General features: G+C 48.8%; 1 protein-coding gene and 1 long non-coding RNA gene across 6 annotated transcripts; one reads left to right on the forward strand and one right to left on the reverse strand.

Annotated features, from left to right (window-relative positions):
- Positions 1–1,299: 1,299 nt before the first annotated feature.
- On the reverse strand, positions 1,300–10,928 carry Tgif1 (TGFB induced factor homeobox 1). 3 transcript variants are annotated; one of them, XM_037210184.1, is made up of 4 exons: positions 8,601–8,819; positions 8,159–8,488; positions 3,254–3,480; positions 1,300–2,355 (listed from the first exon to the last, which is right to left on the reverse strand). In XM_037210184.1, exons 2-4 carry the CDS (start codon positions 8,172–8,174, stop codon positions 1,780–1,782), a joined length of 819 nt encoding a protein of 272 aa, XP_037066079.1. In that variant the 5' UTR covers positions 8,175–8,488; positions 8,601–8,819; the 3' UTR covers positions 1,300–1,779. The 3 variants fall into 3 exon arrangements, with proteins under 3 accessions (XP_037066079.1, XP_028729904.1, XP_028729905.1); XM_028874071.2 differs by lacking the exons at positions 8,159–8,488; positions 8,601–8,819 and adding an exon at positions 10,812–10,928; XM_028874072.2 differs by lacking the exon at positions 8,601–8,819 and having other exon boundaries at positions 8,159–8,523.
- Positions 10,929–10,932: 4 nt separating this feature from the next.
- Positions 10,933–14,728, forward strand: LOC119088897. 3 transcript variants are annotated; one of them, XR_005092648.1, is made up of 4 exons: positions 10,933–11,306; positions 11,759–11,844; positions 12,785–13,191; positions 14,415–14,728. It is a non-coding gene; the product is annotated as an uncharacterized LOC119088897 (long non-coding RNA). The 3 variants fall into 3 exon arrangements; XR_005092649.1 differs by lacking the exon at positions 14,415–14,728 and having other exon boundaries at positions 12,785–12,964; positions 13,065–13,689; XR_005092647.1 differs by lacking the exon at positions 14,415–14,728 and having other exon boundaries at positions 12,785–13,689.
- Positions 14,729–16,822: the final 2,094 nt, after the last annotated feature.

Genomic DNA, 16,822 nt, shown 5'->3' on the forward strand with positions numbered 1-16,822 from the left:
AGGTGTGCCACCATGCCCAGCTGATATGACAGCTTTTGAATGACATGTTTCAACATAATGGCTTGTGTTTACTCTGTATCAGCTACTGATAACTAGGATCTCAAATAAGGAAAACTGCATAAAACATGGGCTTTGGGTCTCACTGACACTTAACCTTGTTCCTTTTTTTTTTTTTTCTTTTTTTGCCAGGACCTCATGCATCCCTTTAGGCCTGAGTTACCTCCCTCCCAGCTTTATATTTTTGGGGTTCTTTTCACTGTCTTTTAATGTGAGTAACACCTTAACGTGGATAGGCGGTCAGATTTAAAGCAAAGTTAGTGACCTTTGACCCAGCTTTGACGTAAGCACAATTCCTTAACCACCTTCATTTCATTTGTACTATGGTCAGGCAACCATCTGACAGACTTTCCCTTCATCTTGTTACCCTTCTGGGTGTTCACCGTCGATTTTTCTGTTTCACTTACAAGGGAACTGTTGGAGTGTATCTTTTTCTACAGTGGCCGCTTTCTCACGTAGGTCAACTTCACTGTGTGAGAATTTGCTACTGGCTAAAATGGGCACACAGAAGCTGTGATGCGCCCTCAAACTTTGGACAGTCGGTGCCGTGGGATACAGAGGACAGGGCTTTAACAACAAAGGGACTCCACACTAAGCATGACTCTGTAAGAATGCTTCTGTGGCATGCGACAAGAGAAAAGAACACGACTTTGTAAGTAATTTCCTATCCCAACAAACGCCACTTGGATGTGGCACCAATTTTTTCAAACTTATGACCTTGGAAAGTTTAATAAACTCAGAATGTCATCATAGATGGTACTTTCCTGGTCATGCTATCGTTCTGGAACATGCTTTCAAAGTGTATCAAAGGTGATTTCTCTACAAATGAGTGCGGCACTCACATGCAAAAGCCTATACCACCTTTACCACCAGAACAAACCTTAGAAAGACGTATGAAAATTGCTCGTACTGTTTACTCGTGAAAATTTAACCTACAAACAGTGGCTTGAAGCCTTTCACTTAACATTGGCCTGTCTGAAAGCCGCGGCAGCCTATTACTGAGGGGACGATGAGACCTCACTGCAATTCGCCATTCATCTCCAAGCAGAGACTGAAGGGCCAGCTCCCCCTCCCCTCAAGAGTAAATATCACACATCCTGTTTATTCATACTGGTTTGTTGTCCACAGCTCTTCAAAGCAGTGACACACTCCTAAGTCACACTCCTCTCTGCCCCCAACTTCCTGCTCATGGGTGTACTATGTTCCTAAGTGCTTCCTTCAAGAAAATACTCTTCATTGCAATAACTTTTAAAGAAAATACTTTATTACATCATGAAAAAAAGATATCCAACAACTAGATTCATACTTGCTTGAATCTAAAAAAAAAAAAACTGAATGTTTATTCATTAGACTGTATGTGGGCATCCTGTTCCACATGGAAATAGAAAGACACTACGGCTTCTAAGTATTGCACAGTCTGAAAAAAAAAAACATCAAAAAAAGGAGTGGGGAGAAGATCACATGATATTGGGAACCATCTCACATTATGAAAAACCTACCAAGAAACATTTTTAAAAAGAAAACCCTTTGTTTCTACAGTAGCTTTAGTTTGTAGTTCTTGGAATGACTGTATTCCATTGAAGACATCTCAGTAACAGGAAGCTTCGTATGAGCAATCCCATGTGCAAATATTAATAGAAAAATATATAAAATAATGCATCTCTTGCCATCACCCTGACCATCAGGACCCTATTTTGGAGCACTGTTTTGTCTGAGAAAGGGTTAAGCTGTGAGTTTGGCCTGGAGCTCCATCTCGGCCGCCCGTTTGAGTGCAACATCCACGAGAAGCTGGAAGCCGCTAAAATCCTGGTTGAGGTCCGGCGGGGTAGGGGGAGGAGTGTTGAAAAGACCGCTCTGAGGGTTTGGACTCGGTCCAGATTTGCAAGCGTCCTCTGGGTACACGAGAGAGGTGTCTGTAAAGTTGCCGGCTGTTATTTGCTGTACATCTGTGCTCTGTCCCACACCGACCGGCTGGCAGAGAGAGAAGGGCCCATCTTTCAACGCAGTCACAGTGGTATGGCAGATCACTGACGGGCGAGCCAGCATGGATGCCGGGGAGGAAGGCTTGGGAGACACTGGCCTCCCTAGGGTTGGGTTGGGTCCAGCTGTGCAGGAATGGAACGGGCTCTCTTCTAGAGTTGGCATGAAGTTTTTGATGCCCATCGCAGCTTCCACAGGGCTAGCTTCTGAAATCTTGGCCCCACGGCGGGAAATCGTGAACTGATTTGGATCTTTGCCATCCTTTCTCAGCATGTCAGGGAGGAGCCTGCGGCGGGCGTTGATGAACCAGTTACAGACCTGAAATCACAGGGATCTGCTTCAACACTTTGTCCTGTGCACTTGACAAACAGGTTCTGAACACATCCTATGTAGGGTGCCTACCTGACCTCCCTCTCTGAATTCAAGGAGGCATAAAGGGCTTATCTGAGACTGAGGAAGCAGTTCAATCAATGGTAGAACATTTGCCTAGCATGCCAGGGGCTCAACAACAGCAAATGATTAAAGAAAGGAAAGAAAAAGCTTCTGGACGGACAAGTTATTGCGAGGCATTTAAGCCAAGTCAGCCCGTCACAAGTACAAATTTGCTTTGGATGTGTCACGGATGCAGGGAAAAGGTATAAAATCTCAAATACTTGCAAATAACTTTAAGGAAGGTTCACCTTTAAGTCTGCTTCAACCTCCTACCTACTGCCCTAGCATTTAAGTTAATCAACTACAGGGAAGCTTTTCCTGTATAAAAGAGGCCACACCCCCCAGTAACTGATTTCTCTCAGTTCAAATGACTGTGTCAACAGACATAACACGAATTACCTCACTGAGGTTCTGTCCTTGTTTAAATATCAAACCAGTTTCCTGGGCAATAGAGTAAGGTTTAACCTCCTTTCCAATACACCTTGCACAGGGGCTTTCAGGCACCGAAGGAAATGCTTCCTGACAGATGAGTGTCAAGTGTTTCTGTCCTCTATAAATAGCCAATTATTAGCTTTTCACACTATAAAGCTTCAAATGGAAAGATCCTGTTTCTCTCTCTCTGGACTAGGAGGCTAGGGAAGAGCTTAATGACACACAGGAATGCTATCAACCGTCTAAGGGTAAGGGAAAAAAGCATATCTGTACGCTAGGGACACACCATGGTGGTGGAACTCCGGCACCACAGGGGTGCAGTTCTGGCACTAACCTTTGGCTTTCCCCTTACCTGCAGTGTGGACAGGTGTGTTTGCTGGGAGAGCAGTGCTTTCTCTTGCTCGGAGGGATAGGCATTGTATCTGTGTTCATACAGCCAGTCCCGCAGGATCTGGACAGACTCCTTGGGCAGATTGCCTCTCCTCCTTCTCTTGCCAGAGGCCGCTGAAGAGGAAAGGTCCAGGGGAATATCCATGCTGTCCTCATCCTCAGTCTCACTGCCGGATGCTGCAACAATGCCTGAGAAAGGACAAGGGCCCACTGTCACTCACTTGTATCAGCAGGGGAAGCATCTCAAAGCTCATTTGTTTAGACTACTCCATGCCCTTGTGTTTTCTCAACCACGGAGTGTGAAGTTCTCAGTCTGGGCAGGGTCTCCATAGAAAGGCCTGGGGAGTAGTCAGACTGTAGACACTCACCCACTTCATTCCCAGTCTTTCTTGCTGTTGGCAACTGAGATATAACTTTTTTTTTTAAACATGATGCTTAGAAAAGACAAATTGCACTTGAAGGGAGTAAGTCATCACACTCGAAACAGGAAGAGTGCTGGGCAGTGCGGGAATGTACCTCACTACCCTGTCTTTAAGGTCACTGCTAACTAGAGACAATACTCCAGTGAATAAGTACATTTTCTTCCTTTCATGAAAGGTTCGCTATGAAAACAAGCACCGTGCATTTTTATATACTTGGATGTTCCCTTAAGCTGTCAATTAGATATGAACTTCGAATGCTACCCTACCCAGTCTTTAATTCTTACATGACAAAAGAAAATTGAATATGCAACTCACAAAGGAAGCCATTTTGGTGGTAAATACTTTAATCCTATCAGAAATGCTAAGAATTCCCAAACCCTACAGAGTATTTAAATCAGAGTGCAATGAAAATTCAAGCCAGCTTGACTTTTGCAGACATTTTAACATATTTTGAACTTTAAAACATTTTATCTAACAAATGCCGTTAACTCCTACAAGTCGGGCAAAGTAAACTTTATAATCTATGAAACTGTGTTTCTGGTTGAGGGGAAAGTTTTCAAAGATGTATATTTTTAAAGCTTTGGTATAGCTTTTTATTCAATCTTAATTGAGTCCCTTTACTGATCCAGGAAATAAAAACAGAATATTCTTCAGAGTGATACACCAACTCCATGAATTTTTAAAGAATTTTTTTTTACAACCTGGAGCAGACTGACTTTGTTGACACATTTTTAGCTTTGGACTGCAGGGGGCAGAAGATGCTAGAAGGCATTCCTACAGGAAAAGCCCAAATCCAACAAAGACAAAGTAAAAGCAAGTTCTAACAAAAGAGGCAGATGATTTTGCAAATTCACTGTAGCTTAAGGCTTAACAAACTGCCAGAAATAACCACATGAACCCTCCATTTTTAACTGCCACACAATTGAAGGTCCCTTCCTAAAGATGCAATTAGTATTTCGAGAAAGAAAAAGTCTAAAGAAAGGGCAATTTTAAAACCGAAAGTGATATCCTTGTACAGAATCTGAGCAATTTTAAAAGTCCCATATTGAAATTTGGGTGAAAAACCATTTGAAAAAAAAAAAGCTCTTGGATTATAAATGAGTTCCTGTTTCACATTTGCTTTGATAACCAAGGAAATCTCACTTTTAAACATGCCAGGTTAATTGGGTAACTAAAAGCATTTGAATAAAGCAATTTGCTACAACTCCCCCAACTTCAGAAAAGCCAGACACTCTATTCCCTGCCCCCTCCTTTTAAATCTAGGAGGGGAAAAGTGTGAAAATTTGCTCATTGAACAGTTAATTCCCAACTGTAAATTGGCAATAACAAAGTGCTTGAAACAAAAAACCCCTAAAGTCTGGCCTTTGATCTGATCCCTCGGGTGTGACAAGAAGGGCGATCTTTCAGAATAGGTTTAGGGACACAAAACAGGTTTCAGTTAGGCCGCATCAAACTGCCACCCCTGTTCATTTGAGAGAGAAAAAAAAAGAAAGGAAGGAAGGGAGGATGGATGGATGGAAAGGAGGAAGAGAGGGGAGGGAAGGAGGGAGGAGGGGGAGAGAGCGAGCCAGCCAAGGCCCTCTTCACAAGTATTTCCAAAGCATGCACAAAGGCTGAAGGAACAGGAAGTTGAGACTCGGTGCCCTGGGCGCGCCAGCTGATGTGTTCAGCTCTGCTAGACCACGTTTGCTACTGTCAGGGCTGCTTCCATTAAAACTCCCTCCCGACCCGATTGTGGCTCGACTTGGAAAAACAAAGGCTTTTTTCCTCGTTACTCATTTCCTACTGTAACGGAGCTTTTTAAAAGTTTCCCGGTCAGGACTTGTTTCCAATAGTCTTGCTTTGCTTACACTTTGAAAAAAAAAAAAAAATGCGGTTGGGGAGGGAGAGGGGTGGGTGTGGGACAGAATCACAAGCCTCTTACTCTACCCACATACAAGGAAATGTTGTTCAGAAAGCCACAAGATGGCCTGTGGATCCCATGGCTCTAAGAAGCAAATCTTGCTTCTTCACTTTCTTTTTCTGAAGCCCTGAAACATCGAGGTTGTGGGTGGGAGAGCTTGGATTTTAGAGCCCTAGTGGAGACCAGAAAAAGAATATGGGGGAAAGATCAAAGGAAAAGTTTAAGAAAAAAACAAACTTAACAAGTGTCCCCTTTGGACAAGTAACTCGGATGGAACTTCACACCCAAGTCCCTAAATCCACAGCGCAGCGCAGCCCTAAGCTGATTCAACAGGCTTGGAGCCCCCGCGAGGACACTTGGGGGTTTTCCCAGGCGAGCCTTCTTCCAGCCTGTTCCGAAGCCATTTTTGGAGCTCTTTCGGGCCGTCTCGGCTTTCTATGAAGGCACTTGATTATCAGACCAGTCTTTGTTCTAAGCAAAGTTGAAAGGATGTTCAGACTTTCCAACGGCGGACAATAGGCGGGACAGGTTTACGCAGTCCTGGCCCAAGGACAGGGAAGCTTGCCCTCCCCTCCCAGGTAGTCTCCGGCAGGAGGAGGCAGGGCTGTGGAGGCTCGCAGGAGAGGGAGGAGCCCGAGGAGAGAGAGCAAGCAGCTTTTGTTCTTTGGAGTTCTTCAACCCTGACTGAAGCCCGCTTTGCTAACCGTTCAAGTTAGCAACTGAGCTGGACCGTGGTCCCTAAGGAACTCGAAACGGGGCGGTGCTGCGGCTCACTGCAGCCTCGGGGGTCTGCCCCCGTCCCAGACCATGTGCTGGGGGAAGCCTAAAAAGGGAAAGGAGCCCGGGCAACCTCCGCAGTCTCCGCTCTCTCCCCACCAGAAGCTCCGAGGCGGCGGCAGCAAAGTTTCCCCTCCAACACGTCACCGTTCATTGTTTCCACGAGTTGGGGATTGACTTGCGGGACCCACGCGCCCTGGGCTGGGGACCTCTGATGTTTTCCCCAGACCTTGCATCCGTGGAAGGGGACACCCGGGAGGGTGGTACCTGAGTAGGAGGCTTGTAGTCAGCCCCCCTCCCCGCCCACGGAAACGCAGCTTTGCGTTTTCACTCAAAACCGAAACAGCCTCATGTAGGTGCCGTCGGGACAGGACGCCTCCCACCCGGTCTAGATCTGTCAGTCAAAGGGTGACAGGGCTCTGCAGAGGATCCCCAAGCCTTCCCCAGGGCTCAGTTAAACAAACTCTTCCCAACTCTAAGCGCCCAGGCTCTCCCTGTCCCAGGATGGAGGTGGGCAAGGAGGCCTACTTAACCAAGTACCCGGGGTCTTCATGAGCTCCCGAGTTCCGTAGTTTCAGGGTCTCCCACGGAACTACATCGGCACAACTCTACAGGGCAGAGAGCGGGGAGGAACCCCGAGGGGTGTGTGTGTGTGCGGCGGTGGCCAGCGCAACCGTGTTCCGTTGGAACTGCAGTCGTTGGAACTGCAGCCGCGGTCGGGGTCTGAAAGAATGTGGAGTAACAAACTCGAGGAAGCTCTTGGGCATGCGCAGCAGCGCCCCCCCTCCCCTCGCCAGCTTCCCCAAGCGATTAACTTCTGTTTTGAACCACTCCACATAAATCACAACAGAAAAGCCAACTCTAGTCCACGGCTGAACACTCGAGGGACCTCCCAGTCAGGGACTCCAAAGTTAGCTTCAAAAGGGACTTCACAGGCTTTTGACCTTTCGGGGTTTTTTTTTTCCCCCTCCCCTGTGTATTTTGTTTTTAAATCAGACTGACGGCAAGTTTGAGTTGTAAAGCTTGGTGGAAACAATGACAGTCTCGCTCTTTGCACTTACAACCAAGCCTGCTTGTCACACTTGGACACATTCTGACTGCATGGTACTGGTATTCTAACAGCTCACGCCGTCCTAAATTCATCGTGGGAAAACTTTTAGAAGCTAGTAATTTTAAAAGTCCAGCTTTCCAAGGCTATGCTCACCCTAAGACCATGTGTGGGTCCGGGATCACATTCCTTTGACAGTGAAAAAAAAAAAAAAAACACATCCCTAAAAACAGTACCAGGGTCTGGTGAGCAGTGAGAGCACCCGGAACCGAACTTTTAGACAAAAGGTAAGGCGGCTGGAATGCGCCAACGACCCCCCACAGGGAAAAGCGAGGTGTGAGGGTCTCCTTAAACACCCACCCCACGACCCTGTCCCAGAAACAGCACTAGAAACCACGCGGCTGGGCCGAGCATGGGGTGTCAGCGAAGACAATGAAACTTGGAGGCGCACAAACAAGGCGCTGAGCGTGTTTCTTGACAACGTGCCAGCAGCGTGGTGAGGCTGTCTCCCCACAACAGCCCCTCGTGTTGTGTCTAGAAGGAAAGGAACAGCAACTGCCATTGGAGACAGAGCCTCAACAAAGAGAACGGCCACCTCTCCAAGCCCGGGTGCCACCGGGCGGAAAAGTCCACCGAGTCAGTGTCCCCCGCTCCGGCGCGGCCCGCACATGTCCCGCACTGGTGCCTCGGGGGCTCACAGCCCGCCCGCAGCCTTACCCTTTTTGCTTTTCATTCTGGAACTCCCGTCCCAGCGAGAGGTGAAGCTGGGGTTCCTAGGGGCCAGCAGTCGGAGTGGCGGCGGGGGGGTGCGGGCGATGATCCTCCTTTACAGGCGCTCGGGGAACTTACAGGAGAGTATTCCAGCCACTATTGCTAAACAAGGTGCTTGGGTCCCAGGCGCTGGCTCCCAGGGTTGGAATTCAAGTGACACTTGGGCTTCCTCCAGCCAGGATCTTCTGGCAGCCAGCCGGGGGCTCTCCCTGGCCCAACTCACTCCCCTCCCTCCTCAACTCCTTTGTTTCCCGCTCCACTCCGCGCACCTCGGCGCTGTCAGAGTGAGAGAGCAGAGGGAAGGTACAGGAGGTCCTGCCTCCGCCCCCAGCCGCCCGCCCAGTCCCCCGCCCGCCCGCCCAGCCGCTCCTCTGCCCCTCCCCCGCACCTTCCAGCTCAACAGCCCGGGTCCGGGGGGCCGCGGTCACCGGTCCCTCTCGGGGGGTGGCGGAGCCCACAAACAGGGTCATGCCCGCCTGCCTGTAGCACTAGTACGGTCCACATCCCTCAGCCCTCGGCGGCCACACCGGCGTCTCCTTAGGGAGGCCTTTCCTCCCGGGTGAAGAGTGCCTTTAGTTTGCAACAGATGGGGAGAGGGTTAAAGACACCCCTTCCTCCCACCCCCCCTTTGTCCACCCCGGGAAAGAAAAGACACCCCCAGCCTTGTTTTTGACAGCTGCCCCAAACTCCACTTGTCCCGGCTCCAGCCGCAAGAGGCAGCGGCTTCTGATTCAAGGGGTGGGGCACCAGAGGAAAAGTATTCCGGACAAGAACCAACTTCTTCCAGAAGGCGCAGCTGCCATTGACACGCGGGCGCGGCGCGGCGCACCCTTCTCCGCGTGGACTCTTTCTTGACAGTGGGAGGTGTGTGTGGGGGGTGGGGGGGTGAGGTGCGGGGGGAGGATGAGACACAGACACAGGCATACTAGGCGAATGTCTGTTCCCCCGGGCTCTGAGTTCCGGATTGGATTGCAAGGCAGTTTCGAAATCTAACACGTTGCGGAGAGACACTTGTCATGCTCACATGCTCTTTAAATGTCTCGGCTGGAGGATGACCCGGGGCGCACAGTTTGCGCCCCGCTGCGACCACCACCCCGCCTCCCCCCCCCCCGCAGCTACGCCTTTATATTAGAGGGGGGATCACGCCGGAGCGAGCATGCTCGTCCGTTTCGGTAAACAGTGTCTACTTTGTGGACTGCAGTCCACACCAGAGGATACCCTCCTCCACCCTTCAGTATTTCAAACAGAAACTAGCCATTAAGTACACACTCGTTCCTATTGGTTTATTTTGCTTGCGAGGGGAGCTCCAATAGGAGTTCCACGATGAATAACCCCCTCCCCAAATACAACCCAGATGCTGTTTTGGCTGACTTCAAGATGCGCATGCCCGCACTTATGGGTCTAGTTTTCACTTATGCCCGATTGTTAAAAAAAAAAAAAAAAAAAAGCAACTGTCACATGTCACAGAAGACTTTCCCCACTACTTAAAAAAAAGAAGAAGAAAAACCCCAAACGTAAATAAGCCGAGCAGCGACGTCAGCGCCGCTGGCTGTCTCCAGTTTCGGCTCTGTGGCTGTTCTGGTTTTGTGACCTCGGTGGAGATCCGGCAGGAGACATCCCGGTGAAAACAAGGTTAAAGCCGAGTCACACCAAGGCGGCCACAGGATGACCCGCTAGACTTTGGAGTCTGTTTACGATGACGTTGGAAATTAAAGCAAGCCTTCGCCGCGCCCCCTTCCCAAAGACAACCCCTCGGGGAGCGCGTTTAAAAACGCAGCGTTAAAGAAGCTTGGGTGGTTTGTTTTTCTCCCCCCCACAAATGAACCAACTGCGGGAAGCGTCCCCGTAATGCAGGAACCTTAAGAGCCACCCCCACCCGGCGCGCGCCCCCGGTGGTTTGCAGAGTGCACACGCGGAAATCGGCGCAGGAGGCGGTTGCAGGACCGTGTCCAGGGGAGAACCCACCGCCCCGGGGCGCAGCGCTTTCCGGGACCTGGCTGGCGATGACTCAGCCGCTCCGCCCGGGTGCGGGATTGATGTGGTGCGGGGAGGGGGCGCCCGTTGGAGGGCCGCCTCTCTCTGCTTTTGAAGGGTTGTTTGTGGCTGGGATTGGTGGCTCACATCCGTTGGGGGGACTCCGGAGAGGAGGGAGGAGAGACGCGAGGAGGAGGAGGAGGAGCTGGGCCGTGTGAGTGGCAGGAGTCCCGTCCCGGGCCCGGCGGTGACTGCTTGCTTGCTTAGTCGCTTTGTTTGCTAACTTGGGACCGTGGCTTCGGGGCCACTGGACGGAACCCGCCTCGGGTCGGCTAAACCCAGCCGCGGCGGCGCGAGGCCGAAACGTTCCTTCCCCGGCGGCGGTTATCCGCGGCCACGCGGTGCCTCTCATTATGTACACAAGGTAGCTTTTCTTTTCTCCCAAGTATGCCTGGCTCACGAAGGCGATCCTCCGGCCACAGAGATGGAAACCGGGGTTGACGGTTTGAAAACAAACTTTTACAGGGCGAGCGGGGAGGGGTGGAGAGGGAAGCAGACGCCGCTTTCAAACCAGGAGGGGGAGGAGAGGAGGGGAGGGGAAAAAAAACTGCAGAATAAAACTCACCGTGACGCGAAGGCCAGCTGGACCCCGCCAGTGCACACCTTCTGCTGGTGTAAATCATTTCGAGGCCGTTAGGAAGCGGGAACGCGCTGGCCGGATTCTGTGATCAGCTGGAGCCGTGCCCCTCCCCCACCCCACCCCACCCCACCCCACCCCTGAGGCCGGAGCCGAGCTCGTTAGGAGCCTGGCATTCCTGCAGGACTGGGCGCCCGCTCTGCACAGCGCGCCAGGACAGGGAGACGACCCCCCAACGCGAGCTCGTAACACCCGCAGTATTTTTACATCCGCTGTCTGCACCGCAGAAAAACAAGCTTCACTTCTGTCCCTCTCAACGTCTCGGGGCCTTCTCCGCGTCACTGATTCCATTGACTTGGGGTTAGTTGCTGTTGCCACGTGTTATTTACTGGATTCTTAAAACGCCTCTCCATCGAATTGCTGAAGTTCAACCGAGAGGTGGCCCTGTGCTCTCAACTACCTAGCGATAAACGTTCCCCATCAGTATGTATTTGTTATTTTTTTTTATTTTCTTTGCGATACACGCAGTCCCGTTTGGTGCCTTAAGCCAAGCAGAGTTGTTTAAAAGAAAAAAAGACAAGTTAATTGTCGCGGTCTGCAGACCCTGAGCAGGCAGGGAGATTTCAAAGGACACAGACTTGGGGAGGCCGAGAGAAGAGGCCGGTAGCCGTTTAAGTGTAATTGTTACTATTGGTACCAGGCCTGCCAAACGATGGAGGGAGGGGTTTGTTTCATCTGGACAGCTGCTTAGGTTTGATTGCCATCAGGTGCTGGGCCCGGCGGGGTGGGGGGGTGGGGGGGAAGGCTGACTCACCTAGTCATCGGATCTCTTCTGCTTGCAGCTCAGCAGCAAGGGTATTATTTATAAAATATGCAGGCTGCTGGGCTTCAAACACCGCACTGGGGACCTGTAATATCATCTTGTCACATCTCAGGTCTGAGGAGCTCTGGCTGCTAACCATTGTCTTTTCAAGCCCCACCACCACCACCAGGAGGGTGACCCCAGTCAGCCATCTTGCGGGTGAGTTTATCAACATTATCAGGATAATTCTCTTCAAGTATGAATTTAAATAGCCGGCCGGGCTGCGTTTGTTTTTGGTGGCTTTCTACCAGTCAGCACAACCCCCAACCCCTCCCCCCCTTCTTTTCCCACAGTAGAAGTCAATTTTATTTACCTGGGTGATGGAGACAGAAGTTCCCTGAAAAAGCCACACGGTGTTGTTTCTGTGGACTGGTGGTCCGATTAAAACGTCCTGGTTGGGGAGAGTTGGAATGATACAGATCCAGAGCCAAATTATCCTCATCTATCTCAAGTTCCATCCATAGCCATTTATCGCCTACCCTACTTTTGACTCTCAGTTAAAAATCTTGAGAAGGTACAGACTTAGACCAGCAGCTTCCACCAACTCAGCGGCCACGGACGCCATCCGTGTGGGAGACTTTGCGGGTGCTGCTCTAACCTTCCTCCCTTCAGCCCCCCCAAAGTGTCTGGTGCATTCATTTATAGCTTAGTTTGTGACAACGCCATGGCGGAGCATGTCTCTGAGGTCCCCCCCAAATTCAGGTTCCCCGGGCCATGGTCACTTTCGGCTCAGATAATCTCTTACCACCTCTGGTACGAGATCGATGCTTTTCCTCCGACGATGATGGCCCTCAGAATCTAGGGGACAGACAAAAAAACTAACTCATTGAGCCCAGTCTTTATCCTTTGCTTTCAACATGTTTGTTTTGAGACAGGGTTTCCCTGTGTGGCCCTGGCTGTCCTGGAACTCACTCTGTAGCCCAGGCTGGCCTCCAACTCAGAGATCGATCGACCTGCCCCTGCCTCCTGAGTGCTGGGATTAAAGACGTGGGCCACCACCGCCCGGCTACTTTCAACATCTGGTATCTTCATTGTGCTTCATAGCTTCTGAAACATTTAAATGCTCTCATTTAATATCCAAATTATATTTTTCTTAAAGCCAAGATAACTCGAACAACACATTCAAGTATGATGTAGCTAAAAGACATAAAACAAGGTATTGGGCATGGACTGCCTGGCTGTCAAGGAAATCCTGTCATTCTGGAAGGTCCAAGTTTGACCTAAGATCAGAGACACCAAGATCTCCATGCTGGAAGTTACTAGATTTTTTTTATCCCAGGTGCTTTTTCTGTTCACTTTTCCGTGTGTGTACGTGGGGGTGGGGGTGCACATGCTTCATGTTGGGAAGCCAGAGCAGTGTCGTCCTCTCTCTCTTTTAGCCTTAGTCCCTTGAGACAGGGTCCCTTCCTGAACTTGAACCTTGAGGGTTCTGCAACCAGGCTCTCTGGATCCACCCATCAGCTCCGGGGTTACAGGCACCCACAACCATACCTGGCTTTTACATGGGTGAGTCCTCATGTGTACACAGCAAGTGTTTTCAGCCACTGAACCATCCCCAAGAGTCTTTAACTTCGTCCTTTCTTCTCACCGAAGGTTAATCCATTCACGTTTTTATCACATTATTGCTGCCCAAAGCTGTAGAGTGGACCATTTTATAATAAGTCGAAAAATCTAGGAATAAAATTAACAGGAAGTGTGCCCAAGGTTTACTATGAAGGCCCTATTGAGGATCACGAAGGGAGACGGGAGGAGAGAGGCAACTTTTCCCGGTGAGGTTCCGACAGTGAAGAATATGTGACATTTGCTCTCCCCGAGTCCTCCTTAAATTCAAAGCAAATTCCATAAAATAAGTTATTTTTCCGTTTTGTATTTCAACCGACAACCAGTGTTACAGCTCCTGTAAACTAGCAAGGGGGCTTTAGGGCAGCGTGGACTTTTTTTTCCCTTCAGAGCTGAGGACCGAACCCAGGGCCTGGGCTCTACCACTGAGCTAAGTCCCCAACCCCCCCTTTTTTTGTTATTTTGTCTTTTTTTCTTTTTGAGACCTTGTCAAAAAGCATTTTTGTTTGTTCATTTTCTCAAATGCAAGAAAGCCAGAGTAAATGGTTACAGACATGGGAGACACAGACTTTGTTCAAGAGGAGCTCACGTAGCTCTAAGAACAACCTGCTGTTAAGTGAGGAGGGCTGGGGAGATGACCGGGAGTGCGAGGGCCCTTCTGCGCTAGAAGAGGACCTGGTTCAGTTCTTAGCACCTTTATCAGAAGGCTCAAAACCACCGAAGTCCAGCTCCACGGGATCTGATGCCCTCTGCCTCCTCAGGCACATGCTTGTGTACACACACAAATACATTTAAAGTTTGACAAGTGAATCTACAGGTTAGAAGTTTACAAAAAAAAAAATTAACAAAAAGAACCCAAATAACAAAAAAAAAAAAAAAAATGAGGAAAGACATAATTTGCTGTGGATGTATCACAAGGTAGAGGAAGTCAGCCTGATCATCAATTAACAATAGTAACACCTGCTGAAAACAGGTGGTTAGGTGATTTCATTATGCGGACATCATGCAGTGTCCTTATCCAAAATGGGCATGACGTCACTAGGTCACTTTTTTTTTTTTTTTTTTTTAAAGAACAGATCACCCCATGTACTCCTGGGTGGTCTAGAACTCACTACATAGGCCAGGCTGGTCTGGAACTCACAGAAATACATCCTCCTCTGTCTTTCCAGGTGCTGGGACTAAAGGTGTGTACCACCCACCACACCTGGCAAGGCTGTTCACTCTTATGAAACACACCATCTGGCCCATGACTGTACACACAAACGTGAACACACTGTAAAAACAGTACAAAGTCATTTTTCATAAACATCTTTGAATGCCTGCATATTTTGGAATGATTCTCAAGAAAATATTAAAGGTGGCTACCTCCGGAGGTGCCATGAGACGGAAGGCTGGAGTGAGGCCTATAACATACCATCATGCCATTGTAACGACTGAGTAGTTATCCTCCTATGGATTACACGTTACGAACCAGTCTCTACTAGTGTATGAGTCCGGGTCTTGTGTTCGATCCGTACAATCTCCTGAGCGAAGATCTGAAGTGAGGGTCTGCTGTGTTTAAGGCTCTCTGGTCAGATTCTCTGTCCAAGAGCCCGTGGTGGTTAATCGTTAGCCGCTGTGAACCCCTAATGGCACTGGGAACTATTCTGAGAACAAATGCTGTCGTAGCCTGGGAGTCGGTGACCAGATGTGAAAAAAATGAAAAACATTGTCATCTCTTTAGACCGAGCATCATGATGTGTGAAACAGGGCTTCGTCATTTTCATCAGAAATGAACTAATGAGAGGGTAAGTCAGTGTGCTCCTCCAAAGGCAGAAACTTAGTTAATTGAAGGCTTTCCAGTCCAGTGATGTGTGTGTAAATGAGAGTGATCAATTGTCTCCACAGAGTGTCCTGTAGGAGCCAAGGAAATGCCTTCACATTTTTTTCTTTCTTTCCTTTTTTTTTTCCTTTTGTTGTTTCAAGACAGAGTTTCTCTGTGTAGCCCTGGCTGTCCTGGAACTCACTCTGTCAAACTAGGCTGGCCTCAAACTCACAGAGATGCGCCTGCCTCTGGCTCCTGATTGTTGGGATCAAAGGTGTGCACCACCGCAATCCAGCCCTTCATATTTTCTTGAAAGACAGGAATGCTTATTCCCTTCCAAGCTACGTGAATAAGTGTGTTTTTTTATATTTATTTAATTACTTATTTATTGTAATTCAGTGTTGGGGGCTGAATCCAGGACGTCCCCCGAGGCTAGGCAAACACTGACCATTGAGCTACACTTCAACCTTAAAACTTGATTTTAAAACTCTGGCATCTATTATATACTATTTACTGTACTTGATGTACAAAGATTGGTATATTCCATTTTAGTTTTACATTTTGAAAGCCCTCTAACATATTTAAAAAGTACATAACATACATGTGTTCTCTTCTGAAAGAGAAGAAATCCTTTTCATTTTTTTTTTCTTTTTCTTCAGAGACAGATTTTCATGTAGCCCAGGCTGGCCTGACACTCCCTAGGTAGCTGAGGGTGGCCTTAAACTTCTGATCCTCCTGCCTCCACCTCCCAAGCACTAGGGCGCCAAACCTGTGCCTATTTCTTTTTAATGTGGAACTAGGGATCAAGTTCAGGACTTCCTGCATGGGAGGCAAGCGCTTTACTAAGTAAGTTACATTTCTTTTTTTTAAATTATGTGCTTATGTGTTTGCCTGTGGGTACATGCACAAGAGTGAAGGTGTCCTCGGAGATGGCAGTCACGAGCCTCCCAAGATATGTCTGCGGGAACTGAACTTGGAACCTCTTCAAGAGTAGTACAGTCTTGGCCAGGGAACCACTGAACCACCCCTCCAGCCCAAAACCTTTTTGTAAATTGAAACGTTGTTTTTTTATGTATATGGGTGTCTCGCCTGCATGTATGCCCGTGTATCACATGTGTGCCTGAGGCCCGCGGAGGCCAGAAGAGGACTTTGGGTCTCTGGAACTGGGGCTATAGCTGGTTTCCATGTGGGAGCTGGGAATCTTTCCCTCCTCTTCTGCTGAGCCGTTTCCCTAGCCAATCATCCATCTTATCTTTAGGAAATCCTAAAGATAGATGAGTGATCTCAGATACAATGACTTTGTCATTTCCAGGGTGTTTTTGTTTGCTTTTAAACTTTTATTTATTTTTTATTATTTTTCTTTTTTTCACTCTATAGCTCAGGATGGTGTGGGAATTCAGTACGTAACCCAGACAGACACTGGCCTTGAACTCATGACAGTCCTCCTGCCTGGGCCTGCAGGGGTCACAGGCATGTAACATCACACCTAGCTCTCTACCTGCTGAGGTAGGAACCGAACACAGGGCTTTGTGCGAGTGCTCTACCCACTGAGCAACACGACCAGTCCAAGAGCTGTTGACCATCGAGCTGTCTTCTTACTTTTATTATTTGATATAAATCCCAGACATCATATCACTTGTGGATCGGTATCTATGATGAACGTTCTAGCGTGCCTGATGAGTAGCGCTGACCTCTGTCGCCAAGATGACTTACAGACAGGGCTGGGTAGTCCCAGAATCGTGCACGCCATTGTCTTTTCCTAGGCGCTTTCTG

This window comes from Peromyscus leucopus, chromosome 13 (genome assembly GCF_004664715.2).
Source record: "Peromyscus leucopus breed LL Stock chromosome 13, UCI_PerLeu_2.1, whole genome shotgun sequence".
Taxonomy (NCBI): Eukaryota; Metazoa; Chordata; class Mammalia; order Rodentia; family Cricetidae; genus Peromyscus; species Peromyscus leucopus.

What these genes read in the sequence shown, in the direction of transcription:
- Tgif1 (XM_028874071.2), bottom strand. Translation starts at nt 10,869, where the DNA reads ATGATTTACACCAGCAGAAGGTGTGCACTGGCGGGGTCCAGCTGGCCT. An exon ending in CAGCTGGCCTTCGCGTCACG is followed by an intron (nt 3,481 to 10,811) that starts GTGAGTTTTATT and finishes GTCCTTTCTCAG; the next exon opens with GCATTGTTGCAGCATCCGGC. An exon ending in CACACCTGTCCACACTGCAG is followed by an intron (nt 2,356 to 3,253) that starts GTAAGGGGAAAG and finishes CTGTGATTTCAG; the next exon opens with GTCTGTAACTGGTTCATCAA.